We start from the raw sequence: 11,931 nt of genomic DNA, 5'->3' as shown, positions 1-11,931 counted from the left end.
GCACACGCGGTGGCCCGTGACATCCGGAAGCGCACGCCCTGACCTCTTTCGCCAGCTGCCGCGCGGCCTCTCCGAAGCGGGAAAGGAGCAGCGAATCCGGGCAGAGCGCGCCTCGGCGCTGGACTACACCTCCCGGCGTGCCTTGCGCGCGCCGCGTGGGAACTACGTGTTCCGGCGTGCACCGCGGTAGCGGCAGAGCGGGGAGAGCTTGCGGAGAGGTGGTTGTGGGTGTGGCTGCTGGTGAGCGGCTGTTGCCGGCGGGCTCTGCGGGCTGCTGAAGCAAAGAAGCTGAAGATGTCGAGGAATGTAAGTTAGAGCGCTGCGTGCGGCGGGCTGCCCGCTCCCGTTGTCCCGTTGCGTGAGGCGGGGTGCCCCGAGCGGCTGTCACGTCTCGCACGGCTCCTGCAGAGCGGCCTCGCCTCCTGCCCTCGTTTGCCGTTACTGCTTGGCTGCCCCCAGAGCTCTGGTGCTTCTCACGCCCTGCGGTGTTGGTTCTCTAACGTAGCAGTGCCCAGGGCGGCAGCGGTGGTTTGTTCTGAGGTCTCTTCTCGTACCCCAAGGTGCAGTGATTGTATGGTGTGCTGGCGCTTGGAAACGAAACGTGTTATTTATAGCTGTGCTGTAGCTGGTCTGGAATTTGGGAGTATTGCTCAGTTAGTCACTGGGTGTGGATACCAAGTAGGGAACGTAGAGACAGGCTGAAGGATGTGTGAAGGGATGTGCTGAGCTGCTATTATAGCCGTTGTTTTCCTCTGTTAAGGTTTATTTATTGACTGTATTTCTGATGTCAACATTGTGGTAAAGCATTTAATAAGTGTGGGGAGGTTTAGGTCCAGTGCAAATGGTGCCATTTAGCAGTGGTTAAGCAGTTTAGCAAAGGTAAAAAGCTTGTTCTGAAACACGCTGTCCCCTTTTATACCAGTGTTACATTTTTGGTTTATCTCCAACAGTTCTCTGATACAGGAAGCAAAAAAGAACATGTCAAAATCACAAGTGAGGCCAAGCCAGGGTTCCTGGAGAGGCTCAGCGAGACTTCTGGAGGCATGCTCATAGGACTCGGGACATTTCTTCTGTCCTTCTACCTTCTTTTTACCAATGAAGTAAGTGAAATACTATCAGTGTTTATATACAGTTGTAAAATGGTAATGCCAAGGTGACATTCAACTAGTTTTGCATATGTAGGGTCACAAAAATGGTTGTGCTGAAGTTTTATTACTTCATCAATAGGAAGACAGCAGTGTGCCTGGAGAGGCTGAAATCATAGAGCCAGAGATGTTCTTGCTGTGGAACAGCGTGTGATAGAAACAGTGGCAGTGTATGATGAGGATTAAGATCCTAAACCTATGAGCTCCTGGGGAAACAGGCTGTAGTACTATTGAAAGAAGCTGAATGAACCAGCCATGTTCAGTTCTTCTGTCTCTATCTTGAGATAACGTAGAGAACTCATTTTTAGAGCTGTTGGAATTTTGCTAAAGGAAATAATATTCAACGTTGCAAAAGTGAGGGTGTTAATTAATCGCATTGTTACTTTGTTTTGGTTTTGGACTTGGAGGAGAATGGTGAATTGCAAGTGTGCTTTTCAGATTATGCCTTGAGGATGGACATCTGAGAAGTCCTTGGGGTCTGCAGATCACTTGTCTTCTACCATTTTCACAGAATAATGACATGCCACTGATTCTCCACAACTTGATTTTGCTTTTCTTGACTACAGGGACGAGCTTTGAGGACAGCTAAATCTCTTGATGAGGGACTTTCTCTTGTGATCCCTCTTGACAACATTCACAGCGTGTCTCAACAGAATGAGGGGAGTCTGGTGCACTTAGCTGGCGCTCTGAGCACAGCAAAGGTAAATAAAACTAGCATCTTGGATGTGGGAGAATCTCAAATTTGGAGGGATTGGAGTGTTGAAATGCTCACAGGTACCTCACTAATTCCTACTGACTTGTGTTTTCTTTGTATTTCCAATAGCCTTTGTTTGATCCCAGCTATGGGCTGTCCGTCCAGGCTGTCAAGCTGAAGCGCAAAGTGGAAATGTACCAGTGGGTAGAATATGAGGATTCCAGGTGAATGAAACAGATCTTTAAATGTTGTATTAACAGGGTCAATTGAAACAGGTATTCTGCATTGAGCTGGTGTGTGTGTGTGTGTGCTATTTGGCTTCTCACTTCACCCTTTTTCTTTGCAGGGAGTATGAAGAAAATGGTGAGATCAAGAAAGAGACAAAGTACTCATATGGTAAGTTGATCAACAGAAAATCCTTTTGTTTTTATGCCTGTAGGTTTGGGCTTTCCTGTGTATCTGTCTTGAATTTGTTGAAAAACATCTATTTTTTTTGTTGGGAAAGAAAACTATATAAAGAAATAAGCAAAGATTCTGTTTGCTAAGTGAATGGCAGCATGTTGAGAGTTTTAGTGTTCATATAAGCTAATGAAAACCTCCAGCACCTTCTGATGTGTGTTGTGGCATTTGGCAAATGCTTTTTTGGCAGGAGGAGAACTGGAACTTCTAATCTACCTGATGGTGGAAAAATACTCTGAGTCATCGTATCTCTGGAGCTTATTCTCTGTGCTTCATTTATCCCCAGCTAAAGCCTATGGACATGTATGTGGGTGTGCAGTGATTTCTGGGTGTGATCATAAGAATACTCCAGCTCAGTGAAGCATGAGACCCTGCAGCACAGAGATAACTAAGGAGCAAAGCTAGTGCTATGAGGAACAGCCGTTAAAGAAAAGAACAACAAAAAAAAGCTATGCTCTCAGAATTGATGGATTCTGTCCAGTTGAAGTCCTTATATTACCAGGTGTTGTGGATTGGCCTCGACTGGCAGCCAAACAGCACACAGCTGGTAGCTTGTTTCAACTGCAGTGGGACTGGAGGAGACGATAGGAAGAAGAACAAGAGCTTGTCAAATCAGACAGGGAGATCTCTTACCATCATGGGCAAGACAAACTTGTTTTGGGGAGGGCTAACATATTGTCAACAAAATTAAATACTTAATTAGTGATTTGGGTAGTAGCAAAGCACTGTTACTCCCACTGTTTCCAGGTTCAGATTCACTTCAGACATCTCTACCCTTGTTATCGCTTCAGGTTTCACTCGGTGCCTTAAGTGAGGCAGGGAGCAGTGTGGGGGTGGGTTTACAGTCTCTCTGCTACTCTTTATGCCTCATGCTTCTTCCCTACTCCAGTGTGGGGAGGCCACAGATGCCAACCCTGCAGCCCTCCTCACAGGTACCAGAATTTTGACACACAAACCTGGTACACTAGAATATCCTTCACAATGATCCCCACTCTAGTGTTTAGCCAAACTCTCTTCTTTCCTCTCCTCTTCTCTATGGAAGCATAGAGCATTGTATTTAGTGCAGAGACTGCTCAAAAAAGGGGACTCTAGTTTTGTAGGAGTTGCAAGAAACCTACTTATACCTATAAGTACTACTTACAAGGAGTGTGCTCTGTAGTGTGGAGAGGCTGCTGTGGCCTGAATCAAAGCAGTGCTATGCGTCTGTGACAGTGGCATGTACAGATGTCTTCTGTTTTACTTGACTGCACTGAAATCTGCTAGCTGTGGCAGAAATCCCAGCTTTTCCTTGCTTGCTCCCAAAGTGGGGAGCCAGAAATTGAAGCCTGATCAGGGAAGATGCCAACGGCAAATCTCCCACCATGCAAAGCTGAGTTATAATTTTATTCCTAAAGTTCCTTTTTTTCCTGAGTCCTTCCATTTGTTGTTACTATATTATGAGATCAGATTTAAGTATCATTATAGACTATCCCATCAGGTACCTTGATGTTAAAAAAAAAAAAAAAGTGTAATTTGTAACTGATTCATTGATTTAGAGGTGTCTTCAGTAACTAAGATCCAAGTGGCAGTTATTGCTCTCTTTTCACCCTTCAATATCATTTTCCTTAGATACTGAATGGAAATCCGAAGTTGTGAACAGCAGGAATTTTGATCGAGAAATAGGACACAAAAATCCTAGGTAATTTACCACTAACACAGTCCCTCTAGATTCTGTCAATGTATCTGATTGATGATGAGAACTCAGTGATAAATCTTCATGACGTAGCGAAGTAAATGGAAACTCTTTGTCTTTTTGCAGTTGGGAGAAATTAGGTGTAGATAGCAGTTCAAAGCTGCCTAATGGAGCCAGAATCCAACATTTCTGATGGAATGCTGCTCATTAAATGGCTTACATCAGGTTGCTATTTTACTGCTGAGCCACATGGATTGCATAGGGGAGAACTGAATGGGTTTCTTTTTGACTTTGACTAGTTCTTCTATTAAAAAGAGAGTGAGAATAGCAAGCATCCCGCAAGCTTGCCATACCACTTGCATGCTGCTCTTCTAAGCTAGCATGTATGAACTCAGGCTTATTTATAGCAATTGCCCACATATAACCAGTTTTGTATTTCTCTCAGCTGCAGCATTTTAATTATGTACACTGTGCCATTTTTAGCTTTAAGTTTAATCTTGCTTGCCATTCTCACAGCATGTGTTTGGTTCCTTAGAGTGCAGGATACCATTTGGCAAAAAACCCAAACAGGACTTAAATGAAACTTAGAACTCCAGCTAACGTCCATAACTTTATTTTGGTACTGTGGGCTCATCTGAATAAACTGCCCATTATTTGGAAGTTTTACCTTGGGAAGAAAAATAAAGACCTGTATTTTTGGTTATAAATCCCAAGTAACAAAGACCTGTTAAGATGAGAGGGAACTCAAAAAGGATGCACAGATGGCAAACCTTGTCTCTCTTCTCCAAACACATTTTTTTGCTAATGAACTTTTTCTCCAAGCATTCTCCAGTAAATCCAAATTTGCACTTGAATGTAGGGAGTATTTTTTTATTAGTACTATTGCAATATATCATTAAAAAGTGCCACATCTAAGAACAGTTCCACTAATTATAGTGGTACAAACCTAAGAGTCTTAACTGTGGTGGATCCTTGCCTGAAACAGAACTGTGAATGCAGACGTGCTCTGCTTTAGAACTCATACATAGCATTAATGAGACTATTTTATTGTGCTGCACATCTTCCTTCTGCCCATCCATCTTATCTGTTTATGTGATTTAGACAATTTTGAAAATCTGTTGTTTATTGCCAAGGGCAATCCAGTAGGACTGCTTATGAAAATGAAGTCAAGTCTGTAAGGAAAGGGATCCAGAATTGGAAATTTAGTTACTTGGCCACAATGCAGAGGCATCCTTATTTGGATAAGGTTTGTGATCTAGATTTCTTTAGCAGATAAGTTAAATATTGCAAGTATTCATCTGGGAATGTGATTAATTCATTGTCACTCAAAAAACATAGGGTCAGTGCAGAAAAAGCTAGTGAATTCCTATGGTGTGAATAGAAAGTTGGTCAGGGTGATGAGATGGTCATATCTTGACCTAACTTATTTTAATGGTTCCAGCGCTATAAAGTCAGGATGCAGTTTCTCAAGGATTTGTTCTCACATCCATTTAGTTCTTTGAGTTTAATCCTGCTGTTTGACACAGCACCTTTTATGTGCTTTGTATTAAATACTGTGAAGCAGTAGTTTGATCATAATTACAGAGCTAATCAGGAGCTCTTTCTGCTCCCCAGTGCGATGGCTGTGGAGTCCTTTACTGCCGTTTCTCCTAACGTCCAGGTTGGCAGCTTTGTCCTTTCCAAAGGTAAGAATTGCTTTGTGCTGACTTTGCGTTGTTTGTTCCAATAGCTGCAAACTTCACTTATTTCTACAACGGTGATTGTTACAAGTGATAATCAGGAAGCCAGCCTACAAACTGGCTGTTAAACACCAGACCTGAGCTTGGTTCTTTGTTCTGCTTAGGTCTTGTGGATAAGATTGATGACTTCAAGCAGCTCAGCTTGGCGCACCTTGAGGATCCACATGCTGATGTTACCCGGGGAGGAGATTATTTTTACCACAGTGAGAACCCCAGGCGTCCAGAAGTAAGATGAGAAAGATAAAACCAAAGCAGCAATTACTATTGTGTGAAAAAAGAGTGCTGGGGTATGTCCCATTTCTTTTTAAACATTAAAGAATTTGGAGTGCAGAGCATCGCCAGGACAGAACCATTAGTATGAGTCTCTCTCTTGCAGGAAGCTTCTGATCCTGCTTGCACCTTCATTTTCTGTTTTTGTTTCTTTTTTTGTTTGCCATGCTTTTAGATGGAACAACATTGGATGATGTTGGGAGGTGGTTTCTACTTCTGCCTTACTGAGGACAAAGTTTGTTCCCAGTTAGTGCCCTTCTTTGCCAACAAATGAAATTGCAAGGGATGAACGTAGGATCTATTTGATGTTAATGTGTTCCTGCACCTAAATCAGAGAGAATATTGCGAAGAAACATTTCGGCTGTCTTGTTTTAGGTATTAACTAGGCCCCCAAAAAATGCAGCCTGGCAATCCTAATGGTATCCTCTGGCTTGTCATGAGTGCTCGAGAAAAGTGATGATACAAAGAGTGTTCCCATTAAGCTTTCTTTCCTGTGATTCTCCTTTGTAAATAAAACTCTCTGTTGATTTCCAATATTATCCCTACTTTAGGTGGGAGACCTTCGTGTCTCATTCTTCTACGCCGGTCTAAGTGGACATGACCCCCACCTGGGCTCTCCGGATAAGGTAGATCTTCAGCTACTTGTGTTATCCATGCTGTGTCCCCAACTCAGTAACCAGTAACATTCTTTGCCTTTCTTCCAAGGTGACTGTGATTGCTCGGCAGAAAGGTGATCAACTCGTTCCATATCACACCAAGTCTGGAGATGTTCTCCAGATGCTCTACTCTGGGGATCTCTCTGTCGAGGTAAGATATCACACTCCATCACTAAAAGGTTGAAATTGCAGATGGTAGTGAAGAAGCAGCAGTGAAATAAGCTTTAATTCTCCTTCGGGCCTATTACAGAAGAGGAGATGTAAACTTTGGCTTTTGTCTGTGCTGTATCAAGGTCAAAGCATTATAGCCTGTGTTTTCCTTCCCAGTTTCTGCATGTTTTTGTGTTGGCTGTAAATGCTGTACTTCACCTGTTAGCACTATATAATTTGACTATAGTTACTTCTGTTCTTTTTTCCCTTTTTAGAAGTAGCTATGGCTAAAGTAATTGTATAAAAAAAAAAAGTCAGTTTGTGTTTCTTCTATTGAACATGATTTGCTCTAAGAACTGTTTCTGTGTCTTCTCCTTTTGGTTAGATTTGTTTTTTGGTAGCTTCCTTCTTGCCCAAACACACACATGCTTTTGAAAAGGTCATAAACAAGAACAGTAAAAATCAGGCTTTAATTAAACAAATCATAGGGGATGTATCCACTCTTCAGCCTCTCTTAACAGGGAGTTTAGGCTTGTTTGAAATGTTTATTGCTACTCTGACTGAGAAAGAACCTTCAGGCAGTTCATAATGCTCCAATAAATCCTGCATGCTCAGGCAATTTGGTGATTCATTGACTCCTTCTAGTAGGTTGATTTCCTTTAATGATTGCTTTGTGCCCTGCTGTAGAAGTCCCAGATGTCAGGAATGTACAGGATCTGCCAAAAGCAGACAAAAAGGCTTTATTTTTTTTCCAGAGTTGAAAGGGAGCAGCAGTAGAAGCAGCTCTCTGCTGTGAGCTCTGAACCTTCATTAATTACAATTTCATTTCATTGGAAACGAACTAAAAATGAATAAATTATAGAGTCCTTAGGAATACAAATTGTCAGTCAGTCATTTCTGTATCTTTGTCATCTTAGTCATTTTAGCTTAGTCAACTTCTGTATCTTTTTTTCGAGTGCTTTATTATTTCTTGGCCACCTGCATGTATATTTTTTATATAGGAAGAGGGGCGTTCTTGCAAATAGGTGCTTTAAGTTGGTGAAATATACACAAACCTTTTTATCTTCACTTTCCTGCACGCTGCTTGCTTTTTACATGCACCTTTCCTTCAGCCATCAGTGGATCTTGCTGCCTTTTCTGTCTTGCTGCAAACGTAACAAAATCAGGTGTTTCTTTCATGTTACTGCTGTCTTATTTCCCACAATAATGAGCACTGAAACTCTATGCTTTCTGCTGTGATTACAGAGAGTGCCTGAGGGTGTCTATCTTAATATAGACAAATGCAGGTTTCCTTTGTGCTGCACTTTGAAATCTCGTGTAGTGAGCTTGGATATTGATGTAAAAAAGACCCTGAGGAATGAGCTGCATTGTATCTTCTACTGTTGGCTCTGACTTGCTTTCATAATATACTGGAAAGCGATAGATCTCAAGAGAACTTAAGTATCATTACGTGCACCCTGTTACTTGCTTTCAGGAGGTGTTTCAGAAGGAGCATGAGAGTAACACCATGAAGACCTGGGCCCTCCGTGCAGCAGGCTGGCTGACAATGTTTGTAGGCATCAGCCTGATGACGCGGATTGTTTACACTTTGGGTAGGTTGGTGACAGAAGGCTAAAATGATTTAGAAATAGGATCATAATCTGTAGTGTCCTATGTTGCTCACATGTGAAATGAATTTCTTTGGAGGCCAGGAGGAATCTTGTTTCTCTGATCTTTGGTTGGATTCAGTCTGAAAGTTACTACAAAAACTGTAGATAAACAGCAGCTCAGCACCGTATGGCTGCTTTGTGAAGATAAATGACCTCTTACCTCTCTGCCAGTCTCAGAAGCTCCCAGCCCTGTGCTACCTGAAATTAGAAGCCAGAGCACAAGTTGAGCTGCTTCTTTCAAGTCTTGCTCTAGCTTCTGCAGTCCACCCACTGTCTACACACATATACAAGTGGTCTCCCCTCAGCAGGTCTTAATTAGTGGTTACATAATAACTTGTCTTTGTATTCAGCGGTACTGTGAGTGCTGCAGAGAAAGTTCTGGTTTTTCTCTTTGATTTAGAGGAATGCTGGAATAAAAGCTTACAGAAAAGTAGGATGATGCCTCAAACTTTGAACATCAAAGCTATCGTTTTTCTTTAGTATTCTGTGCACTGTTTTTTATTGTTATCTGCATACAGGCAAATGCAAGATCTATTATTGCCAGAAATTGCTTTTAGCCTGCAAATCTTCATTGCCATCAATTTGTTCCATAGCTGCAAGACTAATAGTCTGTGTTGCCTCATAAGCCTTAATAAGACTTCAGACTTAATTTTGCATGAATTCCTGTCTAAAGAGATGAGGATGCTCTTGTCTTAGATGTTCAGGTGTTACTTATTTATCAAATGCCTTGAGGATGCTCTCCTGAAATGCCTTATGCAGTGCCCTACTTGAGTTTGATTGCAATAGTTGGTGCGAATCCTTGGCATAAGCAAGGAGTCCTTGCAAATGACAATCAACTGTTTTCTTCCTTTAATTCTTTCTGCAGTGGACTGGTTTCCTGTTGTTCGAGATCTGGTTAACATCGGATTGAAAGCTTTTGCCTTCTGTGTGGCCAGCTCACTCTCACTTCTGACTATCTCCATTGGCTGGCTCTTCTATCGCCCTGTCTGGGCTCTGCTGATTGGGTTGCTCTCTGTAGTTCCAATTGTGGTCGCAAGATCCCGGATTCCACCAAAGAAGCATCAGTGAGAAAGAGGTACCCGGGTTCTGCACTGTATCCTGGTTAGAAGCTTTTTAAGTGCATTTGTGTTCTGGTTACATTGCTTACAGTACATCGTGGTTCAGCAGTGTGAGCCCAGATTTGGAGAGGGGTTTGAGTGTGGCTGTTGATAGATGTGTTGTCTGTGAAAAAGATTACTATGGAATGCTACCAGTAGGAATTCAGTGACACTGACTTCAGGAAAAAATAACAAAAACATTGGGGAGCATCTGTATTCATTATAAGTCAGTGTAAAAGTACCATTTATCTTTCATCTGTTACTAATTCACTCTGATTTGAGAACTGGCAAATTCTCATTGGCAGGTGGGGCACCTTGTTTATTGTGGACAAAGTGCCAGCTTCATCGCATGGACTGGTGTGAAATCCTTGGGAAATACGTGTGTGTACCTGCCTCTGACGGTCCCTCCTTCTGCTTTCTCACTTGTACAATCATGTATACTGCGTTGGCAGTGTTTGAAAGTGCATTGTTAAAGGAAAAACAACTTTTGACACAATACTTCAGTAACGTGGATTCATTTGAGCTGGGGATTTTGAAAGTAACTTGGAATCTCCAGTGGCCAGGTTAGCAGTGCTCTGAGGCAGGGAAGATATGTCAGAGAGCAGAGACTTTTCTCAGTTTTTAAAGAGGTCTGAAGCTGTTCTTGGGTAAGCACCCGAAATGGTGGAGTTCTGTAAAAACACTGAATTGCTCTTATTTAAGGAGATACTCAGAGGTCACTTGCCTTTAATTTTAAAAATAAAACCTGCTGCCTTGACGTACAATTGATTAACTTCTATTGTTGAATACATATTCTTTAAAATACTTGGTTTTGCTGTATGTAGTTTGTCTTTTTGAATTTTGCTTGCCAAGAACAATGAAAATATTCCATGAAATTAAATAATGAACACATTTCTGCCTGATTAGTTTTTGTAGACATAGTAGCTTGAATTTTGAGCTTTATATCATGTTAATACAGCTTCCTGTTGTGTTGCAATGGCTCAAGCTTACAGGTTTCTGCTGTAAATAGTTCTTGAGTTGAGGCGATCTTGTTGTGTTTTGAAGTCTCTCTAGATAGCTCATTTGGCTTCCAGGTGTGCCCTATCAACATGTTTTTCCTTCTGTAAGTACACATAATTCAGTACAAAAATGTCTTCAGTGAATACATTTTTTGAAGGAGAATTACGACTGTATTCCCCATACCAAAGGAAATTTGCTTCTATGTATGTTCAAGTTAATGTTTCCAAAAAATGTTACTACATGGGAGGTCAGGTTTATAAATCATAAACATTTTGAGATGTAGTAATTTATGTTTAACTTCAATTTCCTTTAGTTCTTATCATTCTTGTGGTCTCGTGTTTTCAATTTCACCCTTTCTGCTGGTGAAAGCAGCAGCAGTGAGTGAAAGGCAGGGCACAAAGCTGACCTGTGTTAGTGACCCAGCAGTCTCTATCTGCTGCTCTTTCTCCATGCACTCCACTGGAGAGAAAAACAGAAGTTTTGAACAGCTGTTCTACCAATGATGCAGGAAACTAATCAGCATTAGCATATTGGAGATGGTGCAATTTTCTACAGAAGTGCTGAGCTTTTTGTATATTTAATAAAACACCATTTTCAGAAAGTTGGTCTGTAGGCTTCTTTTTCATTACCTTTAAGCACTGCGTATTTCATGTCTAGGAACAGCAGCCAAGTGCGTGGAGGATTAGTTTGTAACTCTGGATGAACACGTTTTCCACTGTTGGTGGAGGCAAATGTGCAGATGGGTTTTGTGTAACCTGTAACCTCACAGCTGTCATCTGGTCCATATGCTTGATGATAAGGCTGATTCCAGCCTACCAGTGGTGTTTTTACTCCTCTTCTTTGCTCTTAAGAAATAGCTTCCTTGCCTCCATGGGATCATCTGAGAAGTATGGTCATTTGACTTGACTGGAATCAACTTTTTTAAGAGAGAGTGGAGGCTTACTTATGCATTCAGCAGTTTAGAACATTTTCATCTTACATGCTCATCTACACACAGAAACATGCAAAACTGAAGAACTTAATGTTTCCCAGGTTAGGTATCCAGGTGGAGCCAAAGCCCTTTCATTGCACGTACACAAATATTTCTATCGAAACAACTGAAGCAGTATCTTCCTTACCTGCTTAGCACAATCTGACAGAATGTGTATCTGCCTGTCAATAACTGTTCCCTTCTGCTTTGCTCTCCCCTAAACTGTATCTACTCATCTTTTGCATGCTTGGTTTGAGAGAGCTGTCTGAACTCATAACTTTGTGCATTTAAGAACGGTCAGGAAGTGCTGAGTCACTGTAGTACAGCTGCTGCCAGCTCCCTTTTGAAGCAAATGAAACATTACTGATGCCAGCTGGACTTGGATCCTTGCATTCAAAATACTCACAGTGTACCCTGCGTAACTGTGCGAC

The 11,931-nt window shown here is 41.8% G+C and overlaps 1 protein-coding gene across 2 annotated transcripts; it reads left to right on the top strand.

Moving 5' to 3' along the window:
• Positions 1–163: 163 nt before the first annotated feature.
• On the top strand, positions 164–11,131 carry TMEM43 (transmembrane protein 43). 2 transcript variants are annotated; one of them, XM_042880195.1, is made up of 13 exons: positions 164–306; positions 951–1,100; positions 1,712–1,846; positions 1,969–2,063; positions 2,186–2,235; positions 3,907–3,976; positions 5,585–5,655; positions 5,814–5,935; positions 6,531–6,605; positions 6,685–6,786; positions 8,260–8,377; positions 9,300–9,509; positions 9,837–11,131. In XM_042880195.1, the coding sequence occupies exons 1-12, from the start codon at positions 295–297 to the stop codon at positions 9,500–9,502; spliced, it is 1,203 nt and encodes a 400-aa protein (XP_042736129.1). In that variant the 5' UTR covers positions 164–294; the 3' UTR covers positions 9,503–9,509; positions 9,837–11,131. The 2 variants fall into 2 exon arrangements, with proteins under 2 accessions (XP_042736129.1, XP_042736128.1); XM_042880194.1 differs by having other exon boundaries at positions 9,300–11,131.
• Positions 11,132–11,931: the final 800 nt, after the last annotated feature.

The sequence above is a fragment of the Lagopus leucura genome, unplaced genomic scaffold, assembly GCF_019238085.1.
Source record: "Lagopus leucura isolate 7727_CA_CO unplaced genomic scaffold, USGS_WTPT01 Super-Scaffold_100026, whole genome shotgun sequence".
Taxonomy (NCBI): Eukaryota; Metazoa; Chordata; class Aves; order Galliformes; family Phasianidae; genus Lagopus; species Lagopus leucura.
Note: the sequence above shows the minus strand (reverse complement) of the source record. Positions and strands in the feature narration are given on the sequence as shown.